We start from the raw sequence: 23,771 nt of genomic DNA on the forward strand, positions 1-23,771 counted from the left end.
ACCCTACCATCCCCAGACTGACGGGATGGTAGAGCGCTTGCACAGAACTCTCAAGTCCATGCTGTGCCAACAGGTCAACGAGGCGCAGTCCGATTGGGATTTACACGTTCCGGGTGTTCTCGCTGCGTACAGAACGGCCCCTCACGTCTCAACCGGGTTCTCTCACTTCTGAAAAAGAGCTACATAGCTCAGTGGGCCTCAGCTGCTAAAATAAGAGTTTATAGTTCAGTAGTTTAGAATTATCTCTGCCCCCGAACACCCCCCCCCGAAAGGAATTCACCATGGCTCTCATTCAAACAAACCAATTCCTTTAATGAAACACTCCACAACAGGGACAGAGATTGTAACAAGAAATCATTATCTCTGCTCCTCACTCCCGCGCTGTTGTCATCGTACAGAGGGTGAACTGAAAAAAGAATGTGAACCCAGTGCGATGATCAGTCACACTCACGGCTCTGCCCCCCAGCCATTAACCTCCTCCCCCTCCCCAGCCATTAACTCTGCCCCCCTCAGCCATCAACTCTGCCCACCAACCACTAACCCCACCCATCAGCCACCAATTCCACCCACCAGCCACTAACTCCGCCCACAAGTCACTAACTCCGCCCACCCCGGTCACGGCAAAGACTCCACGCCAGTAACACCACAGGAACCCAGGAAGGAGAAGACGGGCGGGAGGTGGTGTTAGACTAAGTGTGACTGGGTCTTAGATGGGGTGATAGACTTAGATTAGGTGGGTGTTAGATTTGGTGTTATACAGAGTGTTGGATTGGATGTTAGACCAAGGGTTAGATTGGGTGTCATATTGGGTGTTGGACAGTGTTAGATTGAGTGTTAGGTGGAGTGGTAGACCGAGTGTTAGGTTAGGTGGGTGTTAGATTGAGTGTTAGACCAAGTGTTGGGTTGGGTGGGTATTAGTGGGTGCTCCCCTCGCTAGCAGTACTTTCCCCAACAGCCAGTGCGGGCTACACGGGGGACCTTTGCCTATGTGTTGGAATGTGACAGTAGCGAGCGTGGGAAAAAAGGGAGTGTTTCATGTGCATACCCATAACCACGTGGATGTGCGTGTGCGAGTGTGTGTATGTGCGAGCGTGTGTTTGTGTGTGCATTCCCCAGTGCCTTGCGTCCTCCACTCCCCCGTCCCGCTCTACTCCGTGCGCCCCTCGTCCGCCGCCGCTTCGTAGCGAGCCAGCTGTGGAAACAAAAACAAAGATCCCCCAGGTAGCCTCAACCAACAGACGGTGGGGGCAAGCGCTGTTCATTGCGAGTAGTAGCAGCGCCTATGAAGGTACTCCGAGGGGGTGGGTGGCCAGCACCACACACACCGGTCTGCCTTTGTCTCCCCCAGTGGCGATGTTTACTACACACCACCACTGCACCAGGTACCCATTTGAGGCTGAGTCACTGGTGTTGGTGTTGGCCGTGAACGGGAACCGAACTCGGGTCACCAGGTTTCGTAGCGCGGCACGCTAACTGCTACACTAACGCTACCCCCACACACACACACACACGGGGCGTGCACCTAACCTGGCATCAGCACCACCCACGGCCGCATAGCCGCCACCACTGAGAGGTGAACGGCAGCTGCCATCATTGCGTAGCGTGCACCACCGTGTCCTAGATATTAACTACCTCGCCTGGTATCAGGAGGTCGTGGGATCGATCCCAACCCCAATGATACGGTAGCAAGGAGATGTTAACTACCTCGCCTCTTATGCAGGAGGTCGTGGGTTCGATCCCGACCTCGACGTCACCGTGGCAAGAAGATGTTAACTTCCGCGCCTGGTATGCAGGAGGTTGTGTTCGATCCCGACCTCGACATCACATTGGCTCGGAGATGTTAACTACCTCGCCTGGTATACATGAGGTCGTGGGTTCGATCCTGACCCTGATGATGCCTGCTGCTGTATGTTTGGAGTCTGGGTCTCTTTCTCTCTCTCTTATCTCCCCGTAGTGGTCATGTGGATTTTCTTAGGGTCCTCCGGTTTTACCTCGACATTCAGAATCAACGTCACGCCTTTAGAGTATTTGACTGCGATAAATGTCCACGTGCACAATGATGGCAGCCACTTCGTTGAGCCATCATTTGTGATTGCCAGGTCGCTTCTGAAAGCGCTACATAGCCCAGTGGGGCCTTACCTGGTAAAACGAAACAGCTTTAGTTTACCGCATGTGTTGTGCATGATTGACGATTGTAATTTTCCAGATGGTCATTGGCGGAGCCTACATCGTCATCATAAACATCATCAGCCATGGTCACTCCATTGCTGGATGAAGGGTTCAAGCCACCACCATCATCAGCCATGGTCTCTCCCCGCTCTCTCTCTGCACGTGCGTTGCGATGACAACGACAATGATCACATCATCGTCATCATCGTTAATGATTTCATCATCATCATCGTCGTTAATGATTACATCATCATTATTGTTGTCGTCATCACTATAATTTATTATATGAATAATGATTACATTGTCATCATAAATAATTATAGCAGAACCCCTCTTAACGACCAGCCCTGTTAACGACTATCACTTAATGACGAGCCTTCATAGCGCCCAATGTGGAGTATAGTATATAGTAGTTTATATTGTAGTGTATAGTATAGTATATAACAGCATAGTGTATAACAGTGTAGTGTACAGTGTAGCGCATAGTTGCGTAGAGTATAGTGGTGTAGCGTATAGTCGTGTAGCGTATAATGGTGTAGCGTATAATGGTGTAGCGTATAGTCGTGTAGCGTATAGTCGCGTAGTGTATAGTGGCGTAGCGTATAGTGGCGTAGCCTATATTAGCGTAGCGTATAGTGTAGAATATAGTAGTGTATAGTAGTGTATAGTGTAGTTAACAACTAATTGCTTAACGATGGGCCTCCATAGAGCCCAATGTGTCCGCTTACCGACCATTCCCCTGTTAACGACGACTTATGACGAGCACACGACTGTCAATTTCGGCCAATCGGCGAGCTCCAGAGTGGTCTGACCAGGCCTCGGCCAATCAGCGACATCCATTCATGGGTGTTGGGGCATTGTTTACATTCAGTGTCTGCTGTGCTTTGAAGTGGAAACATTTACTCGCTTAACGACCGGCTTCCTGGAACCAATTACCGTTAAGAGAGGTTCTGCTATACATCATTAATGATTACATCGACATCATCATCATCATCAACGAATGCATCATTATCGTCGTGACCACGAGGATGCGGCTCACCTTGCCCTTGAGCTCCCGGTTCTCTTCGGCCAGGGAGTCCAACTTGAGGCGCAGTTCAGAAGCCTCGAGGCGCAGGGCCTCTACATCAGCCCCCTCGGGGCCCGCAGAGCTCAGGTGCTGCTTCAGGAAGCTGAGCGGCAACGTCAAGGATCACTCAAACCGACAATCAATGACCGACCTTCGCCACTAAGTGTTGGTGACATCACCACGGTGCCGGTGCCAGGCTATGTGCACTTTAAGGCCACGTGAAGTGTCGAACGCCTGCTGGCAGGTCACGGGATAGATCTTGGGGCCATGGGACGACTGATTGAGATGACTGGCTGATGCACCACCTGTGCCCCCTACTGTGCCAACCTGCTGTGTTTTAGCACATGGTACTCCGCTCATTGTTGTGAGCGTCACTCCTCTGCCCTCTGTTGTTGCTGGAGGGCGACTGCCTCCAACTGCCCAGCAGCGTCCTTCACCAGCCTCCTCTACAGAGGCCGATCTTGACACCGCTAGTACCAGTCATCAGCAAGTCCACTCAGCTCCACATCCTCTTGCACCACGGACAAAAGCTGTTTCGGCATGCGGTGGCTGAGCATGTGGTCTATATGACCCAGCCAATGCAGCCTTGCTTGCCGGAGGAGCTCACCGATGGGATTTTTTCCATATGTTTCAAGGATTTGTGAGCTCTTCAGACAATTCAGTCGGGTTAAACCCAGGATGGATCGTAGGCAGGCCAGCCTAAATGTTTTTAACCGGCGAAGATGTTCCATTAGGGAGGTCGACATTTTGCAAGAATAGAGAAGGGCATGACCGTGGCTGAGAAGAACCGAAGCTTCATGTGGAGTGACAGACCAGGTAGCTTCCACACAGCGTTACACAGACGATGAAAAGATAATGCCGATCAACTGATTCGGAGTGAGAGCTCTGCTTTCAAACCGGAGCCGGTCATGAGCATACTGCCCAGGTATGGAAGATGCTCCACTCTCTCCACAACTGCCCCACCAACCAATTGGGATTTGTGGGGGAGTGTCTGATGGCACAAAATACCCAGGCAGGTGCTTAGTTTTGGTGGGGCTGATGGTAAGGCCCCATCTCTTAGTGGCACGCTCCAGGTTCAGCAGCAGTGCCACCAACTCCTCCTCTGAGTGAGCACCAATCACCAGATCATCAGCATACAAAACATAGTTGACCAATAGGGAGCCATCCCTTGACCATACCCGGGCATCGATCAGCCTCCCATTGTATCTGTACAAGATGGAAATTCCTCCGGTAGAGCCATCGAAGGCTTCACGAACTACATGGTGGAAATATGTTAAATGTGGGAGGCAGAAGACATCTCTGTTGCACCCCAAGGTGAACAGGGAAAGGTTCCGACTTCTGGCCACGTAGTTTTACCCAGGCCTGCCCACCATCATGAGGTCCTTAATGATTGTGAGCAGTCATGGACTTTGAAAGTACGAAGAACCCACAGTCCAGGACTACTCATGGTATCATAGGCCTTGACCAGGTCAATAAAGCAGAGATGTAGGTCTTGTTGGAATTCCCTATACCTCTGCTGTAGCAGACGGACAGGAAATACGGCATCTGTGCAGGACCACCCTTTCCTGAAACCACATTGGAGCTCCGCAAGCCTCTCCTTAGCGTGCCTGGCAAGGGGACGTTGAATAATCCTTGCCAGGACCTTTCGTGCCACACTGAGGAGAGAGGTGCCGCTGTAGTTGTTACAGTCTGTGCGGTCCCCTTTTTAAAGAAGGGGACCGCCAGGGACATCCTTCCAATCTTGCGGAACCCATCCAGTGGTCCAGACTGTTATGACGTCATATAGTGGAGTCTGCGCACAAGCGCCACCCTCCCTCAGCATTTTGCTTGGGAGATCATCTCTGCCCGGTGCTTTTCCTGGTCTCAGACTCAGGATCGCCTCCTGTACTTCCTCAACAGATGACACAGGGGGGGAAGACTTCTTCCAATATTTGAGGCACCGCAGCCTAAGCAGGGTCATTCCCAATTTTCATTCTCTGACGTGGGATGCTGTAGACAGTGAGTGGACCTGTCGCTTTTTCTCAGCCAACCGGAATACCTCCTATGTCAGCCAGGGTCTGTGGGGCGGTTTGGACCATGGACTCAAAGCAAACATTGCAGCGGCATGAACCACAGTCCTAAACCTTTCCCATTTCCCCTCAGCATCAGGAGTGTGGGACGATGCCAACCCCAGCTGCAAGCGATGATGAAATTCTCGCTTGCAACTTTCATCAGCTAGCTGAGACCAAGCCACTGTGGGTTTGAATAGGGTTCTGGATATACACCCACCACTGGAGTCGAAGAATGGCAGGCACATCTTACAGATGACAAGCTGATGGTCAGTGGGCAGATCAGCTCCACGGTAGGTCCTGGTGTCAAGGAAATGGGCCCGCATCCGCTGTTGTCACTATAGTCTAGCAGATGATCTTGCTTGGACCCAGCGTGCATCCATGATGTGTTGATGCGCCAATGTCAGAACAGCGTGTTGGTAATTACAAGCCCATGGGCTGCACAGAAGTCTGGCAGCCTCCTACCCTTGTTATTGAGCTGATCTGGCCCATGCCTTCCAATCACTCCAGACCAGGTGCCAGGATTATGACCCACTCAGGCATTAAAGTCACCCAACAGGATGACTCTATCCCAAGGGGCCTCTTCAGCTTGCACCTGTTACATGTTAGGGCTTACAAATTCTCACACCTCACCGCCACGCTCCCAAACCCCCCTTAATTTTTTTGTTCAGAAGAGCCACTCCGTATTGTTTGGTAGTCTACTGCCCCGAGTAGAGGACTGTCCACCCCTCATAGTGCCAGGAGCCAGAGCCAGTCCACCGGACCTCCTGAATACCGCAGAGATCCAGGCGATAGCAGTCCAACTCCCAACAGAGAAGTGAGCATTCGAACATTCCACATTTCCTCCGCAATGACTATTTCATTTTACTGGAGGAACCCCGAGGGTAAAAATTGAGCCTCCTGGCTCCGCAAAATGGGGTTGTGATCCTAGGGGCCTCCGGCACAAACTTCGTTCTATATTTCTCATGTGGTTAAGTTGTAAATAATTGAAGGTGGATCGGGTTACCAACCCCTCACACCCGTCCAGAGTGCCCGCCTGGCCACTGTGGTGGCTACAAGCGTCATGAAGGGGTATAGCCAATTATAGCATTGCTCCCATCCACCACAGCGTTGCCATCCGGCACCAGCGAGGAGGTAGGGAGTTGTTTTAACCGGACACACGGGGGGGGACACTGACAATGAACGGTCCCCACTAGGCTCACACACATGGGATGCTGACACTGAGGGGTCCCCTAGGCTCCCTTAGGATCACACACACGGGGGGACACTAACACTGGGGGGTCCCCTAGGCTCCCCTAGGGTCCCCTAGGATCACACACACACTTACGCATGGTGGTCCTGACACTGGGGGGTCCCCTAAGATCACACGCAAGGGACGTTGACCCACACGATGGGTCCCCCTCGTATCACAGATCCCCCGTGTAGCCTTAACAGACAGTCGGGGCAAGTGGTGTTAGCGAGCACCTATGAAGGCCAGAACGGTACAAGAGGGGGTCGTTGGACAGCAACCATGCCCGACCATCTTTGTCTCCCCAGTGGCGATGGTCATACACCACACGATGTACGCATTTGAGGCTGACTCGACATAGGGGAGGCCCAGGACCGGTTCAAACAATTGTCACCGGTGGTGGCCGTGAGCTGGAATCGAACTCGGGTCGCCGGGTTCACAGCACAGCTCGCTAATCGCTACACTACCGCTCATGTCACGCACACACACAGGAGATGCTGCCAATGGGGGGGGGGGGGTCCCCTAGGCCAAGAGAATGCGAACGTTCAGTCGGTGCTCACCGTGTTTTTAATCAACTAAACTATGTTTATTTTACTCGGTGTAAGGCCCCACTAAGCTATGGAGCTTCTTTCAGACGCAACCTGGCCATGACAAATGATAGCTGCTCACCGAAGTGGTGGCTTGTCATCACCATCACGTGGAAATTGCTATCAGAAGCTAAATTCTATAAACATGTGACGCTGATTGTAATCGTGGAGTGGCGTGGTTGAGGATACTCCAGGGCATTGTTGGGTTTGTCTGGCTCCTCGTACAGACCAACGAGCACTGCACACGCACACACGTACACACACGTACACACAAAGACAAAGGTCCCCCGTATAGCCCTTAGCAGACTGTCGGGACAAGTGCTGTTAGCGAGTAGCACCGCCTATGAAGGCCGGCACCGCGGCACACACCTGGCCGCCTTTGTTTCCCCGGTGCTGATGTTCCCACACTGCACAAGGTGCTCTTTTAAGGCCGAGTTGACCTAGGGAAGTCCTACCGATATTAAACCTTGAGCGCGAATCGAACTCTGTTCGTCGGGTTCCTAAGTACAGTGCGCTAACCACAGCGCCACCGCTTGACAAATGCGCGTGTATAAGCAAATATGACTAAGTGTGCTCTGAACCTGGCGACCCGAGTTAGATTCCCGCTCACAGCCAATACCAGTGATGATGATCTGAACCCGGTGCTGGGCCTTCCCAAGATCAGCTCGGTCTCAAAATTAGTACCTGGCCGCGGTGTGTAGTAGACATCGTCATAGACTAACACTGCCCATAGACTCAACACCGCCCACAAACTCAACACTGCACCACAGACGCAACACTGTCCCGTACACTCAATACTGCACCATAGACTCAGTACTGCCCGTAGACTGAACTGCCTGGAACCTGCCCGTAGACTTAAAACATGAATATGTCTCTGTGTGTGTAAGTGAATGTGTCTCTATGTGTGTAAGCGAATGAGTCTCCACGTGTATATGTTAATGAGTCTCTAGATGTATAAGTGAATGTGTCTCTAGGTGTGTGTGTGTGAATGTGTCTAGGTGTATAAGCAAAAGACTCGAGGTGTGCAAGTGAATGAGTCTCTCAGTGTACAAGTGCATGAATCTCTCAGTGTATAAGTGAATGTATCTCTAGGTGTATAAGTGAATGATTCTCTAGGTGTGTGAGTGAATGAGTCTCTGGGTGGGTGAGCGAATGAGTCTATGAATTTGAATGAGTCTCTAGGTGTATACATTAATGAGTCTCTAGGTGTGTGGGTGAATGAGTCTCTGGGTGTGTGGGTGAATGAGTCTCTGGGTGTGTGAGTGAATGAGTCTCTAGGTGTATAAGTGAATGAGTCTCTGGGTGTGTGAGTGAATGAGTCTATGAATTTGAAAGAGTCTATAGGTGTACACATGAATGAGTCTCTAGGTGTATACATTAATGAGTCTCTAGGTGTGTGAGTGAACGAGTCTCTGGGTGTGTGAGTGAATGAGTCTCTGGGTGTGTGAGTGAATGAGTCTCTAGGTGTATACATTAATGAGTCTCTGGGTGTGTGGGTGAATGAGTTTCTGGGTGTGTGAGTGAATGCGTCTCTGGGTGTGTGAGTGAATGAGTCTCTGGGTGTGTGAGTGAATGAGTGAGTGTGTGAGTGAGTCTATGGATGTGAATGCATCTCTAGGTGTATAAGTGAATGAGTCTCTCTAGGTGTTTGAGTGAATGAGTCTCTGGGTGTGTGAGTGAATGAGTCTATGAATTTGAATGAGTCTCTAGGTGTACACATGAATGAGTCTCTAGGTGTATACATTAATGAGTCTCTAGGTGTGTGAGTGAATGAGTCTCTGGGTGTGTGAGTGAATGAGTCTCTGGGTGTATAAGTGAATGAGTCTCTAGGTGTGTGAGTGAATGAGTCTCTGGATGTGTGAGTGAATGAGTCTATGAATTTGAATGAGTCTATAGGTGTACACATGAATGAGTCTCTAGGTGTGTGAGTGAATGAGTCTCTAGGTGTGTGAGTGAATGAGTCTCTGGGTGTGTGAGTGAATGAGTCTATGAATTTGAATGAGTCTCTAGGTGTACACATGAATGAGTTTCTAGGTATATACATTAATGAGTCTCTAGGTGTGTGAGTGAATGAGTCTCTGGGTATGTGAGTGAATGAGTCTCTAGGTGTGTGAGTGAATGAGTCTCTGGGTGTGTGAGTGAATGAGTCTATGCATTTGAATGAGTCTATAGGTGTACACATGAATGAGTCTCTAGGTGTATACATTAATGAGTCTCTAGGTGTGTGAGTGAATGAGTCTCTAGGTGTGTGAGTGAATGAGTCTCTGGATGTATGAGTGAATGAGTATGAATTTGAATGAGTTTCTAGGTGTACACATGAATGAGTCTCTAGGTGTATACATTAATGAGTCTCTAGGTGTGTGGGTAAATGAGTCTCTGGGTGTGTGAGTGAATGAGTCTCTAGGTGTGTGGGTAAATGAGTCTCTAGGTGTGTGAGTGAATGAGTATGAATTTGAATGAGTCTATAGGTGTACACATGAATGAGTCTCTAGGTGTATACATTAATTAGTCTCTAGGTGTGTGAGTGAATGAGTCTCTAGGTGTATAAGTGAATGAGTCTCTAGGTGTGTGAGTGAATGAGTCTATGAATTTGAATGAGTCTCTAGGTGTACACATGAATGAGTCTCTAGGTGTATACATTAATGAGTCTCTAGGTGTGTGAGTGAATAAGTCTCTGGGTGTGTGAGTGAATGAGTCTCTAGGTGTGTGAGTGAATGAGTCTGTGGGTGTGTGAGTGAATGAGTCTCTGGGTGTATAAGTGAATGAGTCTCTAGGTGTGTGAGTGAATGATTCTCTGGGTGTGTGAGTGAATGAGTCTATGAATTTGAATGAGTCTCTAGGTGTACACATGAATGAGTCTCTAGGTGTATACATTAATGAGTCTCTAGGTGTGTGGGTGAATGAGTCTCTGGGTGTGTGGGTGAATGAGTCTCTGGGTGTGTGAGTAAATGAGTCTGAGTGTGTGAGTGAGTCTATGGATGTGAATGCATCTCTAGGTGTATAAGTGAATGAGTCTCTAGGTGTGTGGGTGAATGAGTCTCTGGGTGTGTGAGTGAATGAGTCTATGAATTTGAATGAGTCTATAGGTGTACACATGAATGAGTCTCTAGGTGTATACATTAATGAGTCTCTAGGTGTGTGGGTGAATGAGTCTCTAGGTGTGTGGGTGAATGAGTCTCTAGGTGTGTGGGTGAATGAGTCTCTGGGTGTGTGAGTGAATGAGGCTATGAATTTGAATGAGTCTCTAGGTGTACACATGAATAAGTCTATAGGTGTACACATGAATGAGTCTCTAGGTGTATAAGTGAATGAGTCTCTGGGTGTGTGAGTGAATGAGTCTCTGGGTGTGTGAGTGAATGAGTCTCTGGGTGTGTGAGTGAATGAGTCTCTGGGTGTGTGAGTGAATGAGTCTCTAGGTGTGTGGGTGAATGAGTCTCTGGGTGTGTGAGTGAATGAGGCTATGAATTTGAATGAGTCTCTAGGTGTACACATGAATGAGTCTATAGGTGTACACATGAATGAGTCTCTAGGTGTATACATTAATGAGTCTCTAGGTGTGTGAGTGAATGAGTCTCTGGGTGTGAATCGGCACCTTTCGTGAGCGCGTCCAGAACGCCCGACTTCTCCAGGTACCTACGGAACTCCTCCCGCTTTGAGTCAGCCGCCTGATAACAACAATAACCCCAGCTCAGTTAGGGCCGAGTCAACCTAGGGGAAGTCCGGCTCACTTACGAGCAGTTTCAAACACCCTATAAACTACAACTATAAACTAATTGGGGTGCCACAGTGGCAAGGTGTTCACTCCCTCTCCTGGTATACAGGCGGTCGTGGTTTCGATCCAGACCCTGACACCACGGTGGCTATGAGATATTAACTACCTCGCTTGGTATACAGGCAGGGGCGGAGCCAGGATTTTGACTTTGGGGGGGCTGACTTCTATATTCTGAGATATCCAGTGTTTATGTTTTCCAATGGGCGCAACAAATGAAATAGGTCGGAGCCGCTGATGTGGCTAATAAGTTCGATAAGTTCGAAAGGCTGCCGCTCAAGCAGCCTGCAGGGCAGCACAAGGTGGCAGCCTGCATTTTGCAGCAGCCGGATATCCTGTTATCCCGATTACCGATTTTCCCAAAATTTCAGGGGGGGGCTGAGCCCCCCCCCCCCCCAGCGCCCCCTGTGGCTCCGCCCCTGTATACAGGAGGTCGTGGGTTTTATCCAGACCTTGACTAGAACTACAGCAGTGCTACTGCTGCTGTTCAACTGCTGCTGTTCTACTGCTGCTGTTCAACTGCTGCTGTCCAACTGCTGCTGTTCAACCGCTGCTGTTCAACCGCTGCTGTTCAACCGCTGCTGTTCAACCGCTGGAGTTCTACCGCTGGAGTTCTACTGCTGCTGTTCTACCGCTGCTGTTCAACCGCTGCTGTTCTACCGCTGCTGTTCAACTGCTGTTGTTATACTGCTGCTGTTCTACTGCTGGAGTTCTACTGCTGCTGTTCTACTGCTGCTGTTCAAGCGCTGCTGTTCTACTGCTGCTGTTCTACTGCTGCTGTTCTACTGCTGCTGTTATACTGCTGTTGTTATACTGCTGCTGTTCTACTGCTGGAGTTCTACTGCTGCTGTTCTACTGCTGCTGTTCTTCTGCTGCTGTTCTACTGCTGCTGTTCTACTGCTGCTGTTCTTCTGCTGCTGTTCTACTGCTGGAGTTCTACTGCTGGAGTTCTACTGCTGCTGTTCTACTGCTGCTGTTCTACTGCTGGAGTTCTACTGCTGGAGTTCTACTGCTGCTGTTCTTCTGCTGCTGTTCTACTGCTGGAGTTCTACTGCTGCTGTTCTACTGCTGCTGTTCTACTGCTGCTGTTCTATTGCTGGAGTTCTACTGCTGCTGTTCTACTGCTGCTGTTCTACTGCTGCTGTTCTACGACTGCTGGAGTTCTACTGCTGGAGTTCTACTGCTGGAGTTCTACTGCTGCTGTTCTACTGCTGCTGTTCTTCTGCTGCTGTTCTACTGCTGGAGTTCTACTGCTGGAGATCTACTGCTGGAGTTCTACTGCTGGAGTTCTACTGCTGGAGTTCTACTGCTGCTGTTCTACTGCTGCTGTTCTACTGCTGGAGTTCTACTGCTGGAGTTCTACTGCTGGAGTTCTACTGCTGGAGTTCTACTGCTGGAGTTCTACTGCTGGAGTTCTACTGCTGTTGTTCTACTGCTGCTGTTCAACTGCTGCTGTTCTACTGCTGCTGTTCCATCGCTGCTGTTCTACCGCTGCTGTTCAACTGCTGTTGTTATACTGCTGCTGTTCTACTGCTGGAGTTCTACTGCTGCTGTTCTACTGCTGCTGTTCTACTGCTGCTGTTCTACTGCTGCTGTTCAAGCGCTGCTGTTCTACTGCTGCTGTTCTTCTGCTGCTGTTCTACTGCTGGAGTTCTACTGCTGCTGTTCTACTGCTGCTGTTCTTCTGCTGCTGTTCTACTGCTGGAGTTCTACTGCTGGAGTTCTACTGCTGGAGTTCTACTGCTGCTGTTCTACTGCTGCTGTTCTACTGCTGGAGTTCTACTGCTGGAGTTCTACTGCTGCTGTTCAACTGCTGCTGTTCTTCTGCTGCTGTTCTACTGCTGGAGTTCTACTGCTGCTGTTCTACTGCTGCTGTTCTACTGCTGCTGTTCTATTGCTGGAGTTCTACTGCTGCTGTTCTACTGCTGCTGTTCTACTGCTGCTGTTCTACGACTGCTGGAGTTCTACTGCTGGAGTTCTACTGCTGGAGTTCTACTGCTGCTGTTCAACTGCTGCTGTTCTTCTGCTGCTGTTCTACTGCTGCTGATCTACTGCTGCTGTTCTACTGCTGCTGTTCTTCTGCTGCTGTTCTACTGCTGGAGTTCTACTGCTGGAGATCTACTGCTGGAGTTCTACTGCTGGAGTTCTACTGCTGGAGTTCTACTGCTGTTGTTATACTGCTGCTGTTCTACTGCTGCTGTTCTACTGCTGGAGTTCTACTGCTGGAGTTCTACTGCTGGAGTTCTACTGCTGGAGTTCTACTGCTGGAGTTCTACTGCTGGAGTTCTACTGCTGTTGTTCTACTGCTGCTGTTCAACTGCTGCTGTTCTACTGCTGCTGTTCCATCGCTGCTGTTCTACCGCTGCTGTTCAACTGCTGTTGTTATACTGCTGCTGTTCTACTGCTGGAGTTCTACTGCTGCTGTTCTACTGCTGCTGTTCTACTGCTGCTGTTCTACTGCTGCTGTTCAAGCGCTGCTGTTCTACTGCTGCTGTTCTACTGCTGCTGTTCTACTGCTGGAGTTCTGCTGCTGGAGTTCTACTGCTGCTGTTCTACTGCTGCTGTTCTACTGCTGGAGTTCTACTGCTGCTGTTCAACTGCTGCTGTTCTACTGCTGCAGTTCTACTGCTGCTGTTATACTGCTGGAGTTCTACTGCTGCTGTTCTACTGCTGGAGTTCTACTGCTGCTGTTCTACTGCTGCTGTTCTACTGCTGCTGTTCTACTGCTGGAGTTCTACTGCTGCTGATCTACTGCTGCTGTTCTACGACTGCTGGAGTTCTACTGCTGGAGTTCTACTGCTGGAGTTCTACTGCTGCTGTTCTACTGCTGCTGTTCTACTGCTGCTGTTCTACTGCTGCTGTTCTACTGCTGGAGTTCTACTGCTGCTGATCTACTGCTGCTGTTCTACGACTGCTGGAGTTCTACTGCTGGAGTTCTACTGCTGGAGTTCTACTGCTGCTGTTCTACTGCTGCTGTTCTTCTGCTGCTGTTCTACTGCTGGAGTTCTACTGCTGGAGTTCTACTGCTGCTGTTCTACTGCTGCTGTTCTTCTGCTGCTGTTCTACTGCTGGAGTTCTACTGCTGGAGTTCTACTGCTGCTGTTCTACTGCTGGAGTTCTACTGCTGCTGTTCAACTGCTGCTGTTCTACTGCTGCTGTTCTACTGCTGCTGTTCTACTGCTGCTGTTCTACTGCTGCTGTTCTACTGCTGCTGTTCTACTGCTGGAGTTCTACTGCTGCTGTTCTACTGCTGGAGTTCTACTGCTGCTGTTCTACTGCTGCTGTTCAACTGCTGCTGTTCAACTGCTGCTGTTCTACTGCTGCTGTTCTACTGCTGCTGTTCTACTGCTGGAGTTCTACTGCTGGAGTTCTACTGCTGCTGATCTACTGCTGCTGTTCTACGACTGCTGCTGTTCTACTGCTGCTGTTCTACTGCTGCTGTTCTACTGCTGGAGTTCTACTGCTGGAGTTCTACTGCTGGAGTTCTACTGCTGCAGTTCTACTGCTGCTGTTCTACTGCTGCTGTTCTACCGCTGGAGTTCTACTGCTGCTGTTCTACTGCTGCTGTTCTACTGCTGCTGTTCTACCGCTGCTGTTCAACTCCTGCTGTTCTACTGCTGCTGTTCTACTGCTGCTGTTCTACTGCTGGATTTTGTTTCGCCTTAGGACGATCGCTTGTGTTGCGATCGAAACGTCGTGATATATTATTTTTTATTTTCATTTCATTTTTCTACCTACGTGACTTCACCGAAAGAACCAAAGAGTATACACAGTACCTGTACTGTACTACACACCGTACCTGTACTGTATCACACACAGTACATGCACTGTACCACACACAGTACTGTACCACACACAGTTCTTGTACTGTACTACACAGCGCATGTACTGTACCACACTCAGCACCTGTACTGCACTACACACATAGTACGTGTACTGTATTACACACAGCACCTGTACTGTACCACACAGCACCTGTACTGTACCACACAGTACCTGTACTGCACCACACAGTACCTGTACTGCACCACACAACACCTGTACTGCACTACACAACACCTGTACTGCACTACACAACACCTGTACTGCACTACACAACACCTGTACTGCACTACACACATAGTACGTGTACTGTATCACACACAGCACCTGTACTGCACTACACAGCACCTGTACTGCACTACACAGTACCTGTACTGCACTACACAGTACCTGTACTGCACTACACAGTACCTGTACTGCACTACACAGTACCTGTACTGCACTACACAGTACCTGTACTGCACTACACAGTACCTGTACTGCACTACACAGTACCTGTACTGCACTACACAGTACCTGTACTGCACTACACAGCACCTGTACTGCACTACACAGCACCTGTACTGTACTACTCAGTACCTTTACTGTACTACGCAGTACCTGTACTGTACTACGCAGTACCTGTACTGTACTACGCAGCACCTGTACTGTACTACGCAGTACCTGTACTGTACTACGCAGTACCTGTACTGTACTACGCAGTACCTGCACTGTACTACACAGTACCTGTACTGTACTACACACAACGCATGCACTGTATTACACAGTACGTGCACTGTACAACACACCGTACCTGTGCTGTACCACACACCGTATTTGTACTGTATCACACACACCGCATGTACTGTACCACACAGCGCATGTACTGTACCACACACAGAACCTGTACTGTACTACACACAACGCATGCACTGTATTACACAGTACGTGCACTGTACCACACACCGTACCTGCACTGTACCACACCGTATGTGTACTGTATCACACACACCGCATGTACTGTACCACACAGCGCATGTACTGTACCACACTCAGAACCTGTACTGTACTACACGCAGCACCTGTACTGTATTACACACATCACATGCACTGTATTACACGCAACACATGTACTGTATTACACACAGCACCTGTACTGTACTACACACAACACCTGTACTGTATTACACACAGCACCTGTACTGTACTACACACAGTACCTGTACTGTTCTACACAGTACCTGTACTACACACCGTACGTGTACTGTACTACATACAGTACATGCAATGCACTTCACACATTACATGTACTGTACTACACACCGTACAAGTACTGTACTACACACCGTACAAGTACTGTACTACACACAGTACCCTGTACTGTGTAGTACAGTACAGGGTGCTGTACTGTACTACACACAGTACCTGTACTGTATTACACACAGTACATGTACAGTACTACACACAGTACGTGTACAGTAGTACATACAGTACATGTAATGCACTTCACACATTACATGCACTGTACTACACACAGTGCATTACTGTACTACAGACAGTACCTGTACTGTACTACACACAGTACCTGTACTGTACTACAGACAGTACCTGTACTGTACTACACACAGTACCTGTACTGTACTACACAGTACCTGTACTGTACTACACAGTACCTGTACTGTACTACACAGTACCTGTACTTCACACAGTACGTGTATTGTACTACGCACCGTACGTGTACTGTACTACATACAGTACGTGTAATGCACTTCACACATTACATGTACTGTACTACACACAGTGCATTACTGTACTTCACACCGTGCATTACTGTACTACACACAGTACAAGTACTGTACTACACACCGTACAAGTACTGTACTACACACCGTACAAGTACTGTACTACACACAGCACGTGTACTGTACTACACAGCACATGTACTGTACTACACAGTACATGTACTGTACTACACACAGTACATGAACTGTACTGCGCACAGTACAAGTACTGTACTACACACAGTACGTGTACTGTACTACATACAGTACATGTAATGCACTTCACACACTACATGTACTGTACTACACACAGTGCATTACTGTACTACACAGTGCATTACTGTACTACACACCGTACAAGTACTGTACTACACACCGTACAAGTACTGTACTACACACAGTACAAGTAAAGTACTGTATTACACAGTACAAGTACTGTGTGTAATACAGTACAGGTACTACACACAGCACCCTGTACTGTGTGTGTAGTACAGTACAGGGTGCTGTACTGTACTACACACAGTGCATTACTGTACTACACACCGTACAAGTACTGTACTACACACAGTACAAGTACTGTACTACACACAGTACCCTGTACTGTACTACACACAGTACAGCACCCTGTACACACAGTACCCTGTACTGTACTACACACAGTACAGCACCCTGTACTGTGTGTAGTACAGTACAGGGTGCTGTGTGTAGTACAGTACTTGTACGGTGTGTAGTACAGTACCCTGTGTGTAGTACAGTGCCCTGTACTGTATTACACACAGTACAGGTACTGTGTGTAATACAGTACAGGTACTACACACAGCACCTGTACTGAGTGTAGTACAGTACAGGCAGTGTGTAGTACAGTACAAGTACTGTACTGCACACAGTACAGGGTGCTGTACTGTGTGTAGTACAGTACAGGGTGCTGTACTGTATTACACACAGTACCCTGTACTGTACTACACACAGTACAAGGTACTGTACTGTGTGTAGTAACAGTGGTGTTAGGGAACACTCCAGTGGGCAGGAACGTAAATCTAGCATCTTAAGATGTTTATACAACAGCGCCTTATTCCAATGCGCTTTACAACAATTATGTAAAGTGTACGTACGATGAAAGTTGTTGAGATAATAAGAGTGGTGGTGGTTGTTGTTGTTAAAGTAATGGTGTAGTCATGGCGACGGTTCGGAGGGGTTGGGGATAGTGGTGGTGGTGATGGTGGTAGTGATGGTGATGGCGGTGATGGCGGTGGTGGTGATGGTGGTGGTAGTGATGGTGGTGGTGGTGGTAGTGGTGGTAGTGATGGTGGTAGTGGTGGTAGTGGTGATGATGGTGGTGGTAGTGGTGATGGTTGTGATGGTGGTGGTGGTGGAGGTGATGGTAGAGGTACAAGAGTCCGCCACCACTCGATCAGTTCAGAATGCCCTGGGGCGGCCGCGGGCCTCCATAGCAACCATAGAAAGTTTGGAGCGAACGCGACGACGGGGTGGGGGAGGGGGAAACCCTCACCCGATACGAGGCCATGGCGAGACGGAAGAGGGCGTGAGGGGCACGCGGAGTCCGGGTGGGCGTTTAAAGGAGGCGGATGGCGAGCGATGGAACTTTGTGGTTTTGTTGTTGTTCTGAGACGACGCCGCCGCCGCCGCTGCCGCCAGAGACGCCGCCGCTGCCGCCGCCTTCAACTTTTCGTCTCCTACTTCCGGTTTGCCGGCGGAACGAATGGGGTCGTGCGCAGCAACATCCGGGTGACGGGCTTGGCGAGGGGCGGAGTTAGGGGCGGAGTTAGAGGCGGGGTTAGGGGCGGGGCGGATGAGCGGGGATTGGGGGGGAGGGAATAAATTTACGTGACGTCGACCATCGGCTCCCTCGTGAATATTAATGAGGTAATGACCGTATATGGAACGATCGGGGCACGTGATGATGATTATTAATGAGGCGATGACCGTATATGGAACGATCGGGTCACGTGATTATCAATATTAATGAGGCAATATCCGTATATGGAACGATCGGGTCACGTGATGATGAATATTAATGAGGCGATGGCTGAATATGGAATTACATTATAATATTAGGGTGAGTGGTTGGTTGAGTGAGCGGGAGGGTGGGCGGGCGGGCAGGTGGAGTGTGGGTGGGTGTGTGGGTGGATGGGTGAGTGGGTGGTTGAGTGGGTGGATGGGTGAGTGGGTGGGTGGATGGGTGAGTGGGTGGTTGAGTGGGTGAGTGGGTGGTTGGGCGAGTGGGTGGTTGGGTGAGTGGGTGGATGGGTGAGTGGGTGGTTGAGTGGGTGAGTGGGTGGTTGGGCGAGTGGGTGGTTGGGTGAGTGAGTGGGTGGTTGGGTGATTGGGGAGTTGGGTGAGTGAGTGGGTGAGTGGGTGGGTGAGTGAGTGGGTGGGTGTGTGGGTGGGTGGGTGAGTGGGTGTGTGGGTGGGTGTGTGGGTGTGTGGGTGGGTGTGTGGGTGGATGTGTGGGTGAGTGAGTAGGTGGATTTGTAGGTGGATGAGTGAGTGGGTGGACGAGTGGCTAAGTGGGTGGGTAGTGGGTGGGTGGACGGGTAGCTAAGTGGGTGGGTAGTGGGTGGGTGGACTGGTGGATGAGTGGGTGGGTCGTGGGTGGGTGGGTGGAAGAGTGGGTGGGAGCGGGTGGCCGAGATGTGAACGTCGCTGGAGAGAGCGAGGATGAAGATGTGGACCCGTTCCGTGAAAATAAAGACCTTACAGTGCGGGAAAAAAATATTTGATCCCCTGCTGATTTTGTACGTTTGCCCACTGACAAAGAAATGATCAGTCTATAATTTAATGGAAGGTTTATTTGAACATTGAGAGACAGAATAACAACAACAAAATCCAGAAAAACGCATGTCAAAAATTTTATTATTTGATTTGCATTTTAATGAGGGAATAAGTATTTGACCCCTCTGCAAAACATGACTTAGTACTTGGTGGCAAAACCCTTGTTGGCAATCACAGAGGTCAGACGTTTCTTGTAGTTTGCCACCAGGTTTGCACACATCTCAGGAGGGATTTTGTCCCACTCCTCTTTGCAGATCTTTTCCAAGTCATTAAGGTTTCGAGGCTGACGTTTGGCAACTCGAACCTTCAGCTCCCTCCACAGATGTTTCTATGGGATTAAGGTCTGGTGACTGGCTAGGCCACTCCAGGACCTTAATGTGCTTCTTCTTGAGCCACTCCTTTGTTGCCTTGGCCGTGTGTTTTGGGTCATTGTCATGCTGGAATACCCATCCACGACCCATTTTCATTGCCCTGGCTGAGGGAAGGAGGTTCTCACCCAAGATTTGACGGTACATGGCCCCGTCCATCGTTCCTTTGATGCGGTGAAGTTGTCCTGTCCCCTTAGCAGAAAAACATCCCCAAAGAATAATGTTTCCACCTCCATGTTTGACGGTGGGGATGATGTTCTTGGGGTCATAGGCAGCATTCCTCCTCCTCCAAACACGGCGAGTTGAGTTGATGCCAAAGAGCTCCATTTTGGTCTCATCTGACCACAAAACTTTCACCCAGTTGTCCTCTGAAGTAGTGTGTTACCAATTGTTTTCTTGGTGATTAGGGTCCCAGCTGCCTTGAGATCATTGACAAGATCCTCCCGTGTAGTTCTGGGCTGATTCCTCACCGTTCTCATGATCATTGCAACTCCACGAGGTGAGATCTTGCATGGAGCCCCAGGCCGAGGGAGATTAACAGTTCTTTTGTGTTTCTTCCATTTGCGAATAATCGCACCAACTGTTGTCACCTTCTCACTAAGCTGCTTGGCAATGGTCTTGTAGCCCATTCCAGCCTTGTGTAGGTCTACAATCTTGTCCCTGACATCCTTGGAGAGCTCTTTGGTCTTGGCCATGGTGGAGAGTTTGGAATCTGATTGATTGATTGCTTCTGGGGGCAGGTGTATTTTATATAGGTAACAAGCTGAGATTACGAGCACTCCCTTTAAGAGTGTGCTCCTAATCTCAGCTCGTTACCTGTTTAAAATACCCCTGGGAGCCAGAAATCTTTCTGATTGAGAGGGGGTCAAATACTTATTTCCCTCATTAAAATGCAAATCAATTTATAACATTTTTTACATGCATTTTTCTGGATTTTTTTGTTGTTATTCTGTCTCTCACTGTTCAAATAAGCTTACCATTAAAATTATAGACTGATCATTTCTTTGTCAGTGGGCAAACGTACAAAATCAGCAGGGGATTAAATACTTTTTTCCCTCACTGTACCTTGGTTAACAGAGAAAAGGGCCCGAGTCCTCTTTCCAAGGTCATAGCCATGGAGTGAACATTGCTGGGGACCAAATCTTCCAGGGGGTCTGGGGGTCCCCCCCCCCAGAAAAAAAAATCTAAATTTGAAAACTAATTTCCTGCCTAAAATATTAACTGCCCAGTAGCAGCGTCCTTCACAAGCTTCCTTCACGAGCCTCCTTCACGTGCCTCCTTCACGAGCGTCCTTCACCAGCTTCCTTCACGAGCGTCCTTCACGAGCCTCCTTCACGAGCTTCCTTCACGAGCGTCCTTCACGAAGCTCCTTCACGAGCGTCCTTCACCAGCCTCCTTCACGAGCCTCCTTCACGAGCTTCCTTCACCAGCGTCCTTCACGAGCGTCCTTGACGAGCGTCCTTCACGAGCCTCCTTCACGAACTTCCTTCACGAGCGTCCTTCACCAGCGTCCTTCACCAGCCTCCTTCACGAACTTCCTTCACGAGCGTCCTTCACGAGCGTCCTTCACGAGCGTCCTTCACGAGCGTCCTTCACGAACTTCCTTCACGAGCGTCCTTCACGAGCGTCCTTCACGAGTGTCCTTCACGAACTTCCTTCACGAGCGTCCTTCACGAGCTTCCTTCACGAGCGTCCTTCACGAGCGTCCTTCACGAGCTTCCTTCACGAGCCTCCTTCACCAGCGTCCTTCACGAGCGTCCTTCACGAACCTCCTTCACGAGCGTCCTTCACCAGCCTCCTTCACGAGCGTCCTTCACGAGCGTCCTTCACCAGCGTCCTTCACGAGCTTCCTTCACGAGCGTCCTTCACGAGCGTCCTTCACGAGCCTCCTTCACGAGCCTCCTTCACGAGCGTCCTTCACGAGCGTCCTTCACGAGCGTCCTTCACCAGCGTCCTTCACGAACCTCCTTCACGAGCTTCCTTCTCGAGCGTCCTTCACGAGCTTCCTTCACGAGCCTCCTTCACCAGTGTCCTTCACCAGCGTCCTTCACGAGCGTCCTACACGAGCCTCCTTCACGAGCTTCCTTCACGAGCGTCCTTCACGAGGCTCCTTCACGAGCGTCCTTCACCAGCCTCCTTCACGAGCGTCCTTCACGAACTTCCTTCACGAACTTCCTTCACGAGCGTCCTTCACGAGCGTCCTTCACGAGCGTCCTTCACGAGCCTCCTTCACGAGCGTCCTTCACCTGCGTCCTTCACGAGCGTCCTTCACGAGCCTCCTTCACGAGCCTCCTTCACCAGCCACCTTCATGAGCTTCCTTCACGAGCGTCCTTCACGAACCTCCTTCACGAGCGTCCTTCACGAGCCTCCTTCACCAGCGTCCTTCACCAGCGTCCTTCACGAGTCTCCTTCACGTGCGTCCTTCACGAGCGTCCTTCACGAGCATCCTTCACGAGCGTCCTTCACGAGCGTCCTTCACGAGCGTCCTTCACCAGCGTCCTTCACCAGCGTCCTTCACGAACCTCCTTCACGAGCGTCCTTCACGGGGGCCGATTTTAACACGGCTGGTAGCGGTCATCTCAGCTCCACATCTTCCTGTAACCACATCAGCTCCACCTCCTCTCCAGCCCGTGCCACTCACTCACCCATCAGCTCCACCTCTTCTCCAGCCCGTGCCACTCACTCACACATCAGCTCCACCTCTTCTCCAGCCCGTGCCACTCACTCACCCATCAGCTCCACCTCTTCTCCAGCCCGTGCCACCCACTCACCCATCAGCTCCACCTCTTCTCCAGCCCGTGCCACTCACTCACCCATCAGCTCCACCTCCTCCCCAGCCCGTGCCACTCACTCATCCATCAGCTCCACCTCTTCTCCAGCCCGTGCCACCCACTCACCCATCAGCTCCACCTCTTCTCAGCCCGTGCCACCCAATCACCCATCAGCTCCACCTCCTCTCCAGCCCGTGCCACTCACCCATCAGCTCCACCTCTTCTCAGCCCGTGCCACCCACTCACCCATCAGCTCCACCTCTTCTCAGCCCGTGTCACTCACTCATCCATCAGCTCCACCTCTTTTCCAGTCCGTGCCATTCATCCATCAGCTCCACCTCTTCTCCAGCCCGTGCCACCCACTCACCCATCAGCTCCACCTCTTCTCCAGCCCGTGTCACTCACTCACCTATCAGCTCCACCTCTTTTCAGCCCGTGCCACCCACTCATCCATCAGCTCTACCTCTTCTCCAGCCCGTGCCACTCACTCACCCATCAGCTCCACCTCTTCTCCAGCCCGTGCCACCCACTCATCCATCAGCTCCACCTCTTCTCCAGCCCGTGCCACTCACTCACCCATCAGCTCCACCTCTTCTCCAGCCCGTGTCACCCACTCACCCATCAGCTCCACCTCTTCTCCAGCCCCTGCCACTCACTCACCCATCAGCTCCACCTCTTCTCCAGCCCGTGCCACTCACTCACCCATCAGCTCCACCTCTTCTCCAGCCCGTGTCACTCACTCACCCATCAGCTCCACCTCTTCTCCAGCCCGTGCCACTCACTCACCCATCAGCTCCACCTCTTCTCGAGCCCGTGCCACTCACTCACCCATCAGCTCCACCTCTTCTTGAGTCCGTGACACCCACTCACCCATCAGCTCCACCTTTTCTACAGCCCGTGCCACTCACTCATCCATCAGCTCCACCTCTTCTCCAGCCCGTGCCACTCACTCACCCATCAGCTCCACCTCTTCTCCAGCCCGTGCCACCCACTCACCCATCAGCCCCACCTCTTCTCAGCCCGTGCCACCCACTCATCCATCAGCTCCACCTCTTCTCCAGCCCGTGCCACTCACCCATCAGCTCCACCTCTTCTCAGCCCGTGCCACCCACTCATCCATCAGCTCCACCTCTTCTCCAGCCCGTGTCACTCACTCACCCATCAGCTCCACCTCTTCTCCAGCCCGTGCCACTCACTTACCCATCAGCTCCACCTCTTCTCCAGCCCGTGCTACTCACTCACCCATCAGCTCCACCTCTTCTCCAGCCCGTGCCACCCACTCATCCATCAGCTCCACCACTTCTCCAGCCCGTGCACTCACTCACCCATCAGCTCCACCTCTTCTCCAGCCCGTGTCACCCACTCACCCATCAGCTCCACCTCTTCTCC

At 50.6% G+C, this 23,771-nt stretch overlaps 1 protein-coding gene and 1 long non-coding RNA gene across 2 annotated transcripts; one reads left to right on the forward strand and one right to left on the reverse strand.

Moving 5' to 3' along the window:
- Nucleotides 1–291: 291 nt before the first annotated feature.
- On the reverse strand, nucleotides 292–18,169 carry MYCBP (MYC binding protein). Its single transcript, XM_032979462.2, has 5 exons — nucleotides 17,960–18,169; nucleotides 10,691–10,763; nucleotides 7,288–7,336; nucleotides 3,209–3,338; nucleotides 292–1,192 (listed from the first exon to the last, which is right to left on the reverse strand). The coding sequence occupies exons 1-5, from the start codon at nucleotides 17,972–17,974 to the stop codon at nucleotides 1,148–1,150; spliced, it is 312 nt and encodes a 103-aa protein (XP_032835353.1). The 5' UTR covers nucleotides 17,975–18,169; the 3' UTR covers nucleotides 292–1,147.
- Nucleotides 8,285–8,940, forward strand: LOC142906981 (uncharacterized). Its single transcript, XR_012930609.1, has 3 exons — nucleotides 8,285–8,376; nucleotides 8,491–8,658; nucleotides 8,743–8,940. It is a non-coding gene; the product is annotated as an uncharacterized LOC142906981 (long non-coding RNA).
- Nucleotides 18,170–23,771: the final 5,602 nt, after the last annotated feature.

This window comes from Petromyzon marinus, chromosome 73 (genome assembly GCF_048934315.1).
Source record: "Petromyzon marinus isolate PM22_M1 ecotype Great Lakes invasive population chromosome 73, UKy_Petmar_22M1.pri1.0, whole genome shotgun sequence".
In the NCBI taxonomy this organism is placed as follows: Eukaryota; Metazoa; Chordata; class Hyperoartia; order Petromyzontiformes; family Petromyzontidae; genus Petromyzon; species Petromyzon marinus.